The sequence below is a fragment of the Semicossyphus pulcher genome, unplaced genomic scaffold (assembly GCF_022749685.1).
Source record: "Semicossyphus pulcher isolate SPU_LCO1_2020_fin unplaced genomic scaffold, fSemPul1.0.p SCAF_11, whole genome shotgun sequence".
NCBI classification, from domain to species: Eukaryota; Metazoa; Chordata; class Actinopteri; order Labriformes; family Labridae; genus Semicossyphus; species Semicossyphus pulcher.
The window spans coordinates 2,262,526-2,279,417 of record NW_027211615.1 but is presented as its reverse complement, the minus strand read 5'-3'; the positions used below and the strand labels follow the sequence as shown (position 1 = coordinate 2,279,417).

Genomic DNA, 16,892 nt, shown 5'->3' with positions numbered 1-16,892 from the left:
CTACTCAGTAAGGTGACCCAAGCGTCCCTTTCCCCAGCAACATTTCCAGTTCCTCCTGGGGGATTCCGAGGCGTTCCCAGGCCAGACGGGATATATAATCCCTCTAGCGAGCTCTGGGTCTGCCCTGGGGTGTCCTCCCAGTTGGACGTGCCCGGAAAACCTCCAAAGGGAGGCACCCAGGAGGCATCCTAACCAGATGCCCGAACCACCTCAACTGTCTCCTTTCGATGCGAAAGGGGAAGCGGCTCTACTCCGAGCTCCCCCCGGATCTCCGAGCTCCTGACCCTATCTCTAAGGCTGAGCCCAGACACCCTCCGAAGGAAACTCATTTCGGCAGCTTGTATCCGCTATCTCATTCTTTCTGTCACTACCCACAGCTTGTAACTCCTGCATTACTGCTGATGCAGCACCGATCCTTCGTCAATCTCACGATCCATTTTACCCTGAATTGTGAACAAGACCCCGAGATACTTGAACTCCTTCGCTTGAGGCAAAGACTCACTCCCCACCCGGAGGGGGCAATCCACCGGTTTCCGGCAGAGAACCATGGCCTCAGACTTTGAGGTGCTGACTCTAATCCCAACCATGTCACACTCAGCTGCAAAACGCCCCAATGCCTGCTGGAGGTCCCAGCTTGATGAAGCCAACAGGACAAATTCTGAGGTCCCCAAACTGGAAACCCTCCTCCCCCCGGCTGCGCCTTGAGATCCTGTCCATGAAAATCACAAACAGCATCGGTGACAAGGGACAGCCCTGGCAGAGGCCAACACGCACTGGGAACATGTTTGACTACCGAGGATGCGGACATAGCTCTCACTTTGGTTATACAGCGACCGGATGGCTCGTATCAACGGCCCCGGTACCACCAAGCACATGTAGACTGGATGAGCAAACTCCCATGCCCCCCTAAGCAGCCCTGCCAGGGTAAAGAGCTGGTCCATTTTATTTGTATTTTCCTATTCTGTCCTCACGATTGCGTTTCTGAGCAAGGCTAGACAGATAGCGAACAAAAACTCCAATAAAACCGTATTCTTGAACAAGGTGGCTTTACTGATGGTCATTTCTGTAAAAGGACATATCAACTCCAAGGCTTAAACGAACGGAGATAGCTGCTTTGCATGCACACTGTAGGCTGCTCTTATTTTAACCTAGGAGCAAAAAATGGAGAATGAAAATGAAACTTAAGAAAAATAAGTACTACACAAAGTGTCCAGTAGGAGGCGGCAACATGCCAGCAGAGCAAATAACACAGAGATCAGAATATATTGTGTACATTTGTATTTTCCTCTCATTCACTCCTTTTATTGTCACAGTGTCTTTTTTACTGAAACATGTTTCTCTAAGGTATCAGTTCAACTTTACATGTACTGTACTAAACACATCATGAACTATCATCAGTTATAGTACAGCTGTGCTGTTGGTGTTTTTCTCTCTGTGTGCTCCCCCTGCTGGTCAAACTCTGAACAGTATAAAAACAACAACAAACAACTCATTACACAGTTTATTTAATAGAACAGATTTACATCACAAACACACTCACACACACAGACAGACGCATTGAATAATGGAGAAAATAAAAGTTCAGTTAGAATGAATTCACTTATGTTAGAAATATTAAATAAATCCTGTGTTACAAACCTACGATTAAAAGTGTATGTGCACACATTAAGGCTTCTGTGGTGAGACTTCAACACACAGAGCAGCTTCACTGTCACAGTGTGCTGAGGATCATCTCAGAGGAGACTGTGAGACAGGTAGACAGAGACGAAGCACAGAGAGCAGGAGACACAACATGACGGACAGAATACATTAACGTACAGGAGCAGACATGTTCAACACTGAACACACACACACACACACACACACACACACACACACACACACACACACACACACACACACACACACACACATCAGGGACAAAGAATGATGCAACAAGTAACAACAGGTCAACTCAGACATTTAGTGAATCCAAACATTTCACTGAACAGGACGACCTGTCGCAGTCTCAGTTAATGCAATGAGTGCTGTCATTGGTTACTGTCACAAGAGGCCTGCAGGCTCTTCACAAGAAAGGGTTAAAAAAGGTAATATTAGCGCAGCTTTAATCCACACGTGCAGCTTCTTTCTGTCATTGATTCACATCACATAAATATATATCAGGTGAGCAGAGACAGTTGTGTGTCCATCAGGACAGACATTAGAGACTTTAGTTTCTCTGCAGAGGTTAAGTGTCGGCCTGTTCGTCTTCTCTCCGTCAGGCTTCAGGAGGAGGTCACCTGCATCACACCTGTCAGAGAACAGCCTCCTGAAGACTCATCCTTTACTTTGAATACTTCAGAGCCAGCTGCAGGGGGATAAAACAAGTAAGACATGTGTCTCTCCATCATGTTTCCATGTTTTTATTTTACATTATTAAAGGTGCATGCTGCTTTATTTATAATACATGTATTATATAAGCTGTATATGAAGATCACCTTGTGAGCCGTGTCTGCAAACTGCTGAGCTCTGTGCATCAGATCCACAGTTTTATCTTCAGCTCGAGTCAGTCTGTCTCCTCGCTCCCCCAGAGCCACGTTCATCCTCTGAACTACATTACCCATAGTGCTCCCCACCGGCCCTGCTCATATCACAGAGGACAAGAGAGCATTGTGTGAAATAAACTGTGACTGAAGGTTTGTATAGGTACATGTAAAAGTGCTTCCTGAGTGAGCATTAGAGGACAGGGAGCAGGCACTGTAGAAGGAGTTCATGTGTTTATGCTGCGACGACAACAGGTTCCATATGTGGAAGGGTCCTGCTGAAGTGTCTGAGCCCGCCACACACACACACACACACAGGAAGAAATGTCTCAGAAAGGCGTTCTGTTAATAACTCTCTACACACACCAACAGATTGACATACAGAGAGAGAGAAGGAAGTGAGATACTGAAAGGTAAGAGGAGTCACATGGATGCATTGCTGATAAGTCGTGGAAAAACCAAGGAATGGCGAGTTTTCCTTTTGTATCCAGAAAAAATAAAGCAGCAGATGGATGTGTTTCACTTAGTTTGCCTCACTATCGCAGTCCTGCAAGGTGACTGGTGCACAGGCGCACATCACAATTGCGATGGTTAAACTATTCAGCTACAGATGCAAGAGACGTGATGATGTTGAACAAGAAAAGGTAAAAGCATAGCACCTCTGCTGTTTAAAAAATAGCATTGTGATTCATCTCTTCATTGCATCGATTTGAATCGTCCCTTATATGTATCAATATTTTACTGTATTGCGAGGTATCGTTAGATCCCTATCAGCCAGGCTTTACACCACCAACCAACTACAGAATAAAAACAGCTAAGTTACTAAAAGAACACAAATGTTCATCTGGAATAAAACAAATGTTTAGCTTCATACCTCGACATGCTTTCTCAGCTTGGATGGCACATTTAGGCTGTGATGTTTGTGTGCGGTAAACAGAGCAAACATTTAAAACAATGCAAATCTTCTCCATTTTAAAAACCTCAAACATAGGCTAAAGACACTGCCACAGGTGCTCAGTTGGAGAATCGTCATCTTTCCTGCCATAGCCATCATTAGCACCACTAACTGCCCTGCCTGATCTGAGTGACGTTTGCTCAACACATAGACCTTACAAATAATGGAGTAGTCTCAGTGACGTCACCCATTAGTTTCTGAAGAAGCGGTTTGAAGCCTGAATTGCGCCGCCGCTGGGGGTCGCCATGTTGGAAAGGCCAGCTAATCCAGAGGCAGGCAAAGAGGCGGAGCGCGACCGAGCTAAAGCCTGTGGCTGAGGACTATAGGCGGGCTGCATGAATCAGCCAGCTACGTCTATGATGCTAAGCTATATGCTCTTCAGCGTAGCTAGCGGTTATTAGCCATAGACTGTATAACCCACAGAGGAGATTGTGTTTGTGATTGTGACTGACTGCAGGTGTTTAGTTATCAGACTAAAGAAGTGAGTTGACATGTACCGGGAAACTTAAAATAACCGATCTTTTCATCTCTACTGTCCGCTGTAATCTCTGTAATCTAAACAACTCCTGACTCCTATTTACTGGCCGACGATTAAATAAATGTCTGATAAACACTGCACAGGCTAACAAGCAGCTAAAGCGAGCACAGTATACCTGCTACTTAGTGCTAAAAATATTTCAATACAATAACACTAGCATTTAGCCCAGACTTCTTAGATGGACAGAAAGTTCCATAAATCCCACAGAGAGATTATTTGTCCAAACTTTGAATGAAAAAAATCCCCAAAAGTCTCTTACAACACAAACAGGTGAAGTTAAGCTCAGTGTCTGTGTTGACGTCTAGCAGACAGCCAGCAGGATCCACCTGTCAATCAAGTGATCTAAGGCTTAATATGATAGTATGATTTAAGGCTTAATATGATTAAAACAGGTGTGTTATAAAAAAATTCACCCCCCGTACAGTTATCGTGAACAATAAAATTAGCTATTTATAACAAAACCGTTTTTTGTACCAGGCTGTAAACATGTTTATTTCTGCTCTAATGTTATTTCTTGTTTTCTAGAGCCTCAAGTGGCCACTCGAGGAACTGCAGTTTTTGACACTTCCGCAGTGGATTCAGTTTTCAACACCGGAGGTTGCTGCTTGGTTTAACAACAGAGGCGTGCAAGGTACAGGTACGGCAACACCACTTAGACAAACCACACACAGAACTACACGAACACAGTTACCTGTCTTTGAGATTTTAGAAAAGAAATGAAAAGTCCATCGGCTGACTGAGTAGCGAGTAATGAGAACATTCATAGAAATGTAGCGGAGTCAAAAGAGCGATATTTGTCTTTCAAATGTAGCGGAGTAAAAAGTAATACGTTTCCCCAAAAAATAATACTCAATTAAAGTACACATACTCAAATACATTTACTTCCTTAATGTCCATCCCTGCTGTCAACAGTGGTATTTTGTCCGCTCTGGGCTCCTGTAGAAACATGGAGCTGCTGCCTCTGTAGATATAAAAAACTTGTACAGCAATGACAGCATGCTGATGAGGATTACAACCCATACATCCTGCTGAATCTGACACGCTGCTCCTTTAAGTTCAGCCTCCTGAGCTCAACTGTTTGTTTCCAGTTCTGCTGAAATAAAAAACCACACACACTTTTGTTTTTGTGTGGGAAAATGAACACACTTTCCATTTTGAGTTTCCTGCAGGGTGATGCTGCAGACCTGATCTTAGCGTGTCCCAGGTCGTCTCAGGTTAGTCCTGTTGACCTGTGACTCGGTGCCCTGCTACAGCTGGCACGTCTCCACCCATTACACCCATCAGCGGGTTCAATGGGAGCCGCTCCCCGTCAGCCTCACAGCCAGAGCCCTCCTAAAGACTGACTATTGTACCGACCCCCCCGAATATACACAAAGTGTTCTCTGATCTGCCCGCTGCTCACAGAGACGCCTTTCTGCTGCCGCTCAGGGACACAATGGACAAACAGACAACACAGGCCGAGCAGAAAACCACCCAGAGACAAGAAAACAGGAGATAAGACCTGAACAGCCTCTACAGGAAAGAGAGGGAGGAGTTGAAATTTATACACTCTGATATATTACTCTTTTTCTTGAGTACTTATTCCATCACTGATAAGAAAGTAAGTCTTCAGTAGAGCAGCTCATTAATCCACTGCTCTATTAAACTTGCAGTAGTTCAGATCAGTCACTCATAGCTCTCTCCTTACTCACTTATCCAACAGCTCCTCAGTTCTGCTAGTGACCGAACTGTAGCTCAGCTGTGAGCGACACACCTGCTGTCTCCTGCTAGGTGTGTCAGGTGTACGGCTTCTCCTCTGCCTCCTGTAGTGTCAGTACAGGTTAATACTGTAGTTTAGATGCAGTGATGGTGAGGCTAAGTGAATTGGAAATGTGTCTCCACAACATGGAAACTTGAATAATTAGCTGCTGTAGCTAGCAAGTCCTCATTAGCCGGTACAGGCTACTCTGATGTAGCGCCAGATGCCTGTTCGCATAGCAGTAAGCAGAGGAAGCCCACGGTCCGTCGACGTCTAGTTCACGTTTCTAACAGCTGCTCTGTTGTTAACCTGTTACATTTCAGGCGCATCGGTGCGACCAGTGAAAGAGTAAACTTTTTTGTGTTTATACTAACTTGAGTGCACCGATGGTGGTAGGTGAGGGTCAATTTAAGGATTGCGATACAATTATTCACGGACACACGGCAGCGACGTGCAGAGTTGTTGCAAAACAAAACTTGGTGAAACTGACTTCACCAAACTAGATTGTTACCTACATTTGGCCGGTGATGGGTGCTAAGTTTGGACCCTGGACAAACGTCTATATCAGGCTGATGTGTGTTCACCATGAGTCCGGTTCTGCTCGAGGTTTCTGCCTGTTAAAGAAAGTTGTTTCTGTCTCATGGTGGATTCATGTTGGTCTCTGTGAATAGTAGAACAAAGAGTCACTTTCCGCCTGCTCTGTTTGTCCTGAAAAAACCTTGGTTATGATTTGGAAATATATAAATCATTCACTGGTTGATTGACGAGAGCAAATACTGGAAAGTGGAAACTTTTGGGTCCTGTATAAAAAAAGAGATAATTTCCTGTCTGATGATAAATCCTACTTTAGGTGTGATGTCTTTTCTATACACATTAGCTGCTCACACGGGAGAAGAACAGAACCCTCCCTCTGAGTGCTTCTGGTCACTAAACACTGATCATATATGATAACAGTCGCTGCTGGTGCTGCATGTTACACAAGGATGGACCTAAAGGCAGACGACGGGTAAAGTCCTGGATTCATTTAGTAAATATGCTGAGATATTCCAACCTTTAGTCTCTTGTGTTGGTCACGCACCAAAACAATAGATCCCTGTTTTTTCTTATGATGCAACAATCGGTGCAAACTCACAGCCTGGTAAACACACTCTCTGTTAGTCTACACACCTCAAACATCACACAGCAATTCTGGTATAAATCGCAGTCAACATGCACAGTTATAGGTCATTCTGATGACATCACAGTGACATCATCATCATTCTCTCTGACTGTAATCCACATGAGACATCATACACACAGGCTGAGCACTTGAGAACAGTGTGCAGTAAACATATCTGATCAGTAAATGACTGCAGTTTGAATCAGCCCCTCACCTCCAGCAGGTGATCGCCTCTGGTTTGCCACCATCATGTTCTTCATGCGATTCAGGAAGGCTTTGCAGCGGTAGATGACCAGATTCATGGTGCAGGCGTCTGAAGGAACAAGGACAACTCATAACAACTGTTTATATTCTCCTATGAACTAAAAGTGTGTCTGTACTGGGACTGTACCTCCTGTGAGTTTGGACTGGCAGTTGATGAACTCCGCCTGTCGGGGGGGAACGTAGCTCTTGCGTCGGGCCTTTAGGGTTCTGGATGCAGGTCCAGGAGGAGGATCACTGGGACCAGCTCCGACCTCCGGCTGACCGCTCTGACCCCCTCTCACCTGGCGGCCCACCTTGCCCAACTTCCCAACCTTCCCCAGACTCCCTGCTTTCCCCTCCCAGTAGGTCTGGCAGGCGTGGTACAGGATCTGGATAAAGAGGCATTTCTCTGCTGAGGAGCTGGCCACCCACTGGTCCTCAGCGTTGTCAAAGATCAGGTCAAACTCCGGACTGTCCTGGAACAGCAGGAGCAGCAGAATAAAGTCCACTAACAACAAGATATATAGCTATTTTTTTAATGCATAGTTATTCCAGTGGTTCTCATTTACTGTTTCTACAAAAAAACCTACGAAAAGTCATGTAATTCGTATATAACCCACAGAATCCCCTCCATCCATCCCTCCATTATCTATAATGCTTATCCTGTTCAGGGTCGCGGGGGGGCTGGAGCCTATCCCAGTTGGATAAACCCGAGGAAACCAGAGTACCCACAGGTAGAGGTCTTCACAGGTTCACAGGAACCCGAGGTTCCACGATGGGACTTGTTCTATTACCCCCGGTTCCGGGTCTGTTCAACATCATGTGCAATACCTGAGTGGATCCGGGTAGACCCCGCCGTGATTAGAAAGTACGAGTCATGATGAATGACTACAAGCAAATTGCAGCTTTGGCCACAAGGTTGCACCACCGACCTGGACCTCAGAGCGGCTGTTCCACTCGTTCAGCATGTAGAAGGAGTAGACAGAACGAGACAGTCCACTTGGATTGGTGGTGGGAGGTGATGGATGTTCAAACAACACAGGACACCCAGAAGGTCAGGGTTTGAGTGTAACAAAGAGTCAATGTTGTGTTCATATTTAACCTAATGTGTGACGTGAGTCTTAAACTTAACCCAGTAGATTTAGTGCATAAACCCAACAAAACAGACCTGTTCATGTTAACTTTGTGTTAGGAAGGAAGAAAATACCAAACAGGTGCTATGGGGCCATTTATAATAGATCCTAGTGGGTAGAAGTGGGCAGTGGCAAAGTGCCTGATTTGACTATCATGGATGAGAAAGAGTTGTACCTTTGACAGATTACACAAAGAAAGATATCCCGCAAACTGTTGGCTGAGGATAGACTGATATATCAGACAGCTCTGCTGGTGAGATCGGAGCATCTGCATGCTGCTGACCTTGTTGGGGTTGATGCCGTTAACCTGACGGAGCTGCTCCACCGTCCACTGGGACCTCCTGGTGAAGGATGAACACCCTTCAAACTGCTTCACCTTAGTGATGAGGAGTTGATGAGGCCTCGGTTTGGTCACTGTTCAACAGATCAGATCAAATACAACAAAATGATATCTCTGTTATAGTTTAGAAGAGCCAAAGAAAAGACTTTACTGTTAAGATCAAACAAAGTCATGAACAAGAATCTCTGTATCAGCCACAGAGTGGAAATAAGCTATATTTAGCTATGTTACATAAACCACCATCCAGGTGATGCCTTTAATGTTGTTAACAAAGAATGAATGATATCAAACCCAGACTGTCAATCAAGAGTCTCCATTTAGCAGGTCGATGAAAAGCTTCTCAGTTTATCAGAGTAAGAAATGACGGTACATCCAGTTCGAGTCATCAGCATAGTATTCAGCCAAGAGGTCAAATATAAAGAGAGAGAGAGAGGGAGAGAAAGAGAGAGAGAATAGCAGATGGCCAACAACAGAGCCCTAAGGTACTCCATGTTTCACATCAGACAATGCTGATGTAGTATTAATATAGTAAACACACTGTGTTCCCAGCTCTGCTACAGGACAAGCTCTCCCAGCTGAATGTGCCCGACTCCACCTGCAGGTGGGTCACAGACTTCCTGTCCGACAGGAGGCAGCACGTGAAGCTGGGGAAACACGCCTCTGACTCCAGGACCATCAGCACCGGCTCCCCTCAAGGCTGCGTTCTTTCCCCTCTGCTCTTCTCCCTGTACACCAACAGCTGCACCTCCTGTCATCAGTCCGTCAAGCTCCTGAAGTTTGCGGACGACACCCCCCTCATTGGACTCATCACTGGTGGGGACGAGTCCGCCTACAGGTGGGAGATTGACCATCTGGTGACCTGGTGTGGTGAGAACTACCTGGAGCATAATGCTCTGAAGACAGTGGAGATGGTTGTGGATTTTAGAAAGAAAGCAGCTACACCTGCCCCCATCACCATCAGTGACTCCACTGTTTCCACTGTGGAGTCTTTCTGCTTCCTGGGGACCATCATCAGCCAGGACCTCAAGTGGGAGCTGAACATCGGCTCCCTCATCAAAAAGGGACAGCAGAGGATGTACTTCCTGCAGCAGCTGAAGAAGTTCAACCTGCCAAAGACAATGATGGTGCACTTCCACACCACCATCGTTGAGTCCATCGTCACCTGCTCCATCACCGTCTGGTACGCTGCTGCTGCTACTGCCAGGGACAAGGGCAGGCTGCAGCGTATCATCCGCTCTGCAGAGAGGGTGATTGGCTGCAATCTGCCATCTCTCCAGGACCTGTACACCTCCAGGACCCTGAGGCGTGCAGGTAAGATTGACCCCTCTCACCCCGGACACAGCCTCGTCAACAAGGCCCCCACCCCTCAACTTGACTGCTCTGAGCTCCAGTAATAGAAGCAAAGAGGAGGAATCAGAGTGTCATCCTCGCCTTACTTACAGTATAAATGCCACACTGAACATGTGATAGTTTCTGCTGTGTCCACATTGTAAATATCAGACAGCTCTCAGTGTGGGAAAAACAGTCAGAGCACTGTATGGTGAGATGGCCAATCAGAGTGTGTGTTACTGACTGAGGGTCGGACCTCTGCTCCCTTTGACTGTAAATTACAGGCAGAAATAACAGACTGTGGCTGTGTGTCCACACAAATAAAGAGTACAAGAGAGACCTGAGAGGCAGATGAACGTGTTGTATTCTCCTTTGGCTCCAGCAGGGAGGAAGGACATCCTCTTCCTCCTCCTCCTCCGCACCTCCACAGCCACCAACAGCCGCTCATCACGGGGGATGAAGACCTCTTTGTTGATGGCAGACTGAAGGTTCATTGTCGTCCTGAGACCTACAGGTGATGGATGGATGTTTGAGGCCTGCAGAAACACTGGATCAATGTTCAGGCAGAGCAGATGGAATAAAGCCTTAAAGAGCTGCAGGGTCTAAGATTAGACACTCAGAGAGCTGACCTCAGATCAGACTTCAGACAAAGGCCAACTGTTAACATGTGGGGATCAAACATGAGCTGACAGATCTTTATGATAGAATACAGAACGATCGATTAAACACTTGAAACAAGAGCCCTAGAGGTACTTTGGAGTACTGCAGGATATATATGAGAACAATTATCAGACATCCATAGTTGTACTTTATTTACTCAAATAATAAATGGAAATATAATTTTATAAAAATTTTTAGTCTTAGACCCAGAGATTATTGGGTATATCTAGTATAAAATGTATTGTGACAATATTTGTTAATGAATTGATTCACTGACTGTCAAAAATGAGTCAATAATTTTATTTATTTATCATTTATTTCACCTTCAGGCACACACACACACACACACACACACACACACACACACACAGCCCTGTGGCTGCTTTGGGTCGGACACAATAAACATGTGAGGTCATCGACTCAAACTGTTCATGTTCATTATTCTTTCTGACATTTAATCAGAAGAGTAATCAGCATATTTAACACATACAGTCTTCAGCAGTAATTCTATATAAGAATAAAGTTGATCATACTTAATGTTATTCCAGAACGTACCAGTACAAGCAGAGATGCCGCTAAAAGTCCAGTTACTTACCAGAGCTTGTGTAGAGCTGATACTTTTCTACATTATGTACTTTTAAAGTCAGTGAAGGTAAACCGGTGTTTCACTGCTCAACAAGAGGATCATTTTGCATGATTAAATATTCTACATGTGCAGGTCATAAAGGTTTGAACCTACCTGTGTTTGTTTTCTTGGTCTCCTGACTGATGGTGTTAGTCCAAGCCTTAGATTAGTCTGTTAATAAGACGTCCCTGGACTGTCAGGATTTTATACCCTGCACACCGGACGGCGTGCCTTGCTGTGAAGGCATCTCATAAACTCGGTCCATCCCTTTTCAAGAGGTCTGCATGCACGTGGTTAAAGACTGAGGACAGTCAGCAGCTGTACAGAGACAGAGACAGGCTCAGAGCAGGGCTTTAAGAGTGGGGGGGGGGGGGGGGGGGGGGGGGGGGGGGGGGTTTATAGAGTATGGTTTATCTCTGGATGACAACATTGTAAATATTATTATTTTAACTTTATTGTTTCCCTGATCTGAATGAGTAGATACTACAACAAATCACACAGGTGTGTGTCCACAACCACTGAGGGACACATGCAGATGTGACAAACAAAGACTGTCAGCAGGTCCACACCTTACTAACTTCAGTTCAGCAGTGACAATGAAGATCTCAACACGCCATCACCAACCAGGAAACAAATAAAACGATATCACCAACCAGGAAACAAATAACACGACATAACCAACCAGGAAACAAATAACACGACATCACCAACCAGGAAACAAATAACACAACATCACCAACCAGGAAACAAATAACTCAACATCACCAATCAGGAAACAAATAACACAACATCACCAACCAGGAAACAAATAACACAACATCACCAACCAGGAAACAAATAACACATCACCAACCAGGAAACAGATAACACAACATCACCAACCAGGAAACAGATAACACAACATCACCAACCAGGAAACAAATAACACGACATCACCAACCAGGAAGCAAATAACACAACATCACCAACCAGGAAACAAATAACACAACATCACCAACCAGGAAACAAATAACACGACATCACCAACCAGGAAACAAATAACACAACATCACCAACCAGGAAACAAATAACACATCACCAACCAGGAAACAAATAACACGACATCACCAACCAGGAAACAAATAACACAACATCACCAACCAGGAAACAAATAACACAACATCACCAACCAGGAAACAAATAACTCAACATCACCAATCAGGAAACAAATTACTCAACATCACCAACCAGGAAACAAATAAAACGACATCACCCACCAGGAAACAAATAACACAACATCACCAACCAGGAAACAAATAACACAACATCACCAACCAGGAATTAAAAATAACTCAACATCACCAATCAGGAAACAAATAACACAACATCACCAACCAGGAAACAAATGACACATCACCAACCAGGAAACAAATAACACATCACCAACCAGGGAACAAATAACACATCACCAACCAGGAAACAAATAACTCAACATCACCAATCAGGAAACAAATAACACATCACCAACCAGGAAACAAATAACACATCACCAACCAGGAAACAAATAACTCAACATCACCAATCAGGAAACAAATAACACATCACCAACCAGGAAACAAATAAAACGACATCACCCACCAGGAAACAAATAACACAACATCACCAACCAGGAAACAAATAACACATCACCAACCAGGAAACAAATAACACATCACCAACCAGGAAACAGATAACACGACATCACCAACCAGGAAACAGATAACACGACATCACCAACCAGGAAACAAATAACACAACATCACCAATCAGGAAACAAATAACACATCACCAACCAGGAAACAGATAACACAACATCACCAACCAGGAAACAAATAACACATCACCAACCAGGAAACAGATAACACAACATCACCAACCAGGAAACAAATAACACATCACCAACCAGGAAACAAATAACACGACATCACCAACCAGGAAACAGATAACACGACATCACCAACCAGGAAACAAATAACACAACATCACCAACCAGGAAACAAATAACACATCACCAACCAGGAAACAAATAACACAACATCACCAACCAGGAAACAAATAACACAACATCACCAACCAGGAAACAAATAACACATCACCAACTAGGAAACAAATAACACAACATCACCAACCAGTAAACAAATAACTCAACATCACCAATCAGGAAACAAATAACACGACATCACCAACCAGGAAACAAATAACCCGACATCACCAACCAGGAAACAAATAACACAACTAATACAGAGAGCACAGGAAGAAGTTAATATGGAGAGAAAAGGAAGGAGTTAATACAGAGAGCACAGGAAGGACTTAATACGGAGAGAAAAGGAAAGAGTTCATACGAAGAGCACAGGAAGGAGTTAATACGGAGAGTACAGGAAGGACCTTTACCTTAATAGGAATAGGCTAATACATAAACACATATACTGTACATAATGTAATATATTTTATTAGCATGTTTATATCATGTTTTGTGTTATTTACCTGTTTGTTCCAAAGGTAATGTGTACAGTTTTTATTTGTAGTTAAAAAGAAGAGGGCTGAACTGAGGTCAGAGGGATCTGTTGAGGGATAATGAAGCTGACTCTCTATTAACCTGGCTACATCACCATGGTAACTTACTCTGCACTGCTCACCCGAGGGGTGTACTACAAGTGAGATTAGAGGCCAGGTAGTAGCACATACTACATCGCATCACAGAGCCTACACATTCAGTGAGTGATGAATATAATATGACACACCTCCAGTCTCCCTCTTCTTGTTTGCTTTGGGTAAAATTCCAGCAGATCATCTAAACAGTAAAAGAGTGATGAAGACGCAGCACAAGGACACTGGATCACGTTTTTATGCTTGGTCTTAATTTCCTGCCAAGTCCGTTTCACACGGCTGGTTTAGCAGCTGAAACGCAGATGGTAAAACTGATGAGTCTGTAGGTATTTATCACAGATTAAATCAAATAATTTAATTTTATAATAAATAAATAAACAAGAGGCACTGAGAGTGTATCTGCAGGTTAAAACAATATAACCATTTAATAATTAACAGTTTTGGTTTTTGCTGTAATAACTTGTTTGATCACACAGCCCTGACCTGCTGGGAGCTTAAGCCAGAGAAAAGGGATCTGTCCAGACCGATGACCCAGTGGTAGATTAAAGCCCTGACTTTGTACTTACTTACTTTACTTTTGTGTGTAACTGTATGTATAGACTGTATAAAAAGATGGAGAAAATCACTGCCTAAACCCTCTCTACTGCCCCCTGCTGACTGGCTGCAGTATAGCTCATAAAGCCCGCCTCCTCCATGTTAACAGATGGGACATGAGTCAAACTATAAAATCAAAATACACGGCAGAAAATTTTTCCTCAAACATGGTTTCTGTCATTAGGGTTATTTATTATCATGCTGATTTATGTGCAAGTGTTCATTTTTCTGACAAGTTTACTTTTAATTAGTTATTTGATGCTGTAAAAAGGGGTGTAGTTGTGTCGTCCATCTTTATATACAGTCATTGGTCGAACACAGTGGGACATAAGGTTTCAGACAGGTGTGAAGAGGTGTGCTGAAAGGTGCGACAGGTTAAGTCAACAGAGGCACCATGAAGTGTGAGTGGACAGAGAGCCAGTGAAGAGGAGATAAATGTGGTGTCAGCCAGGACTCGATCACAAATCAGAATGATTTAAAGGTTTTTATCAGACATCTACGCTCAGTGTCAATGACCGGATACTTAGCTTATGGTTCTTATAGGCCTGTGATGTCACAAGCATACCTGTCAATCATCTGATTTATTCAATATGACCAGGTACCATGAAAGAAAGGGCAGGTGGGCTGTGATTGGATAAAGAAGAGAACAGTGAGCAGAACTGCAGGCATACTGTGAGGTGTCTCTGAGGAGCCTGAACCAGACCAAACACCCTGACTGCCAATGAAAGTGTTTCATAATGAGACTGAATGAATGAGTGTAGACCAGAGAGGTGTAGGTCCTCTTTATTTAAAAAACAAATCATCTGTGGAGGTAAAGCACCACGTCATCAGAGAGGAACAGTACAGCGAGGGCAGAGAGGGACACAGACAGCAGCCACAGTGTCCTCGTGCACAGCAGGAAGTAATCCATCGTGTAGAGATGCGTCATCGTCATCAGCTGCAGTCAAACATGTGATCAGAGCCAAACTCGATCAGCTCTCTGCAAAGTCACTTCAACACAGGCAGGATGGAAACAGCTACCTCACTGCTGAAACATTTCCGCACATCCCGAATGTCCCTGAATGTGATATACTGAACTACAGGAAGTTGTAGTTTTGTTTCCATCACAGTGAGGAGAAGGGGTTGACCTCCGGCCACGCTGAAAGGCAATAAAAGAGGTTTCTGATCTGACCTCTGACCTCCTCACAGTCAGAGCTGCAGCGTGTTCATGAAGTCATATATGGCACAGCTGATCCAGAGAGCTCCACAGGGAGGACATGTGTTCATATGAACAGAAAGACAGGGACAGATACAGATGGAAAGTGGACCCCCCCCCCCCGGCCAGCATGATGCATCATCATGTATGTTTGGGAGGATGTTTTCATGCAGGGTTATAATGACCTCACACACGGGAGTTTAAAGGGACAGAGACCTCAGTCTGATCATTATGTCCACACCTCTGACCTCATCTGTATATAAACTCTATCACCATGACAACATGAGGGACTGTTTGGTCACAAGAACAGTTACAGAAAATAGAAAGCCAAAATAAGTCTTTGCACATCAGTCTGTGAATGAAAGTTTCTCTGTTGCTGTCATAATCTGTCCAATCAATTCATTCACACACTATGGGAAAAAATACAAACAGGGAACTAAATCAAACTGTTTCCCTCTAAACACAACAGTCTCTGCACTGATGAGCATAAAACAGAGTGCGACTGTAGTAGAATAACCCGACAGGTTATAGAGCCATTTTTGTCCTACATTAAAGCTTCTTTTCAATCTGTGTCCAAACATGTGTGTGCATAGACACGAGGCTCCACCCACAACCTCAACACATATGAGACAGTGAGGAACATACCAACAGAACAGCACTGTACACATGTGGGACAAGAAAACACTGAACAGAAAATCTTCAAAGTCAGCCGCTTCGTTGCGTTTCTCTTCATGCTCTGAGTTCACTTCATCAGCCCATCATGTATGTACATGGCACATATCCCATATCCCATTATGCTTTGTGTGAGCCCAGTGTGGCTTAAATTCCTTACAAATGCTTGAGATCAATAAAAGTAAAAAAAAACAAAAAACACCTTAGATACTTTTTCTTCAAAGACATCCAGCCTGACTCGCACACTGCTGCACTTGCAGATGCAGTAACAGCTCGTCTGTTGGCCTCTCAGTAATGTTTGGCCTCAGTTCAGTCTGTGTAAACATGATGACATGAGAGCACAGTTCAAGTTTATTCGCAGATTTTTTCTCTGCAGTCCTTCCTCCTGTCGTGCATGAAGTGATCCAGAAGTGAGTCTACTGTAGCAGGGCTGCAGTGGTCTGTTAGCTTAAAATGCTAACTCTGTTGTATCTGCACTCTGAAGCGGGACCTGTGGTTAGCCAGGTAACTTCAGGGTTAACTCAGATTTCAGGACGAAGATGGTGATTCACTTTTTATGTCTAC

The 16,892-nt window shown here is 44.1% G+C and overlaps 1 protein-coding gene across 3 annotated transcripts; it reads right to left on the bottom strand.

Annotated features, from left to right (window-relative positions):
• Window positions 1-1,486: 1,486 nt before the first annotated feature.
• Window positions 1,487-11,542, bottom strand: stxbp6l (syntaxin binding protein 6 (amisyn), like). 3 transcript variants are annotated; one of them, XM_069684368.1, is made up of 7 exons: window positions 11,357-11,542; window positions 10,298-10,504; window positions 8,572-8,702; window positions 7,304-7,631; window positions 7,127-7,225; window positions 2,478-2,620; window positions 1,487-2,347 (listed from the first exon to the last, which is right to left on the bottom strand). In XM_069684368.1, the coding sequence occupies exons 2-7, from the start codon at window positions 10,449-10,451 to the stop codon at window positions 2,324-2,326; spliced, it is 879 nt and encodes a 292-aa protein (XP_069540469.1). In that variant the 5' UTR covers window positions 10,452-10,504; window positions 11,357-11,542; the 3' UTR covers window positions 1,487-2,323. The 3 variants fall into 3 exon arrangements, with proteins under 3 accessions (XP_069540469.1, XP_069540486.1, XP_069540478.1); XM_069684385.1 differs by having other exon boundaries at window positions 10,298-10,493; XM_069684377.1 differs by having other exon boundaries at window positions 10,298-10,465.
• Between the last annotated feature and the right edge of the window lie 5,350 nt (window positions 11,543-16,892).

Coding starts and splice junctions, on each gene's coding strand:
- stxbp6l (XM_069684368.1), bottom strand. CDS start 10,451: ATGAACCTTCAGTCTGCCATCAACAAAGAGGTCTTCATCCCCCGTGAT. Junction 2,621..7,126: donor GAGGCGATCACCTGCTGGAG/GTGAGGGGCTGA, acceptor TGATATGAGCAG/GGCCGGTGGGGAGCACTATG. Junction 2,348..2,477: donor TTGCAGACACGGCTCACAAG/GTGATCTTCATA, acceptor ATCCCCCTGCAG/CTGGCTCTGAAGTATTCAAA.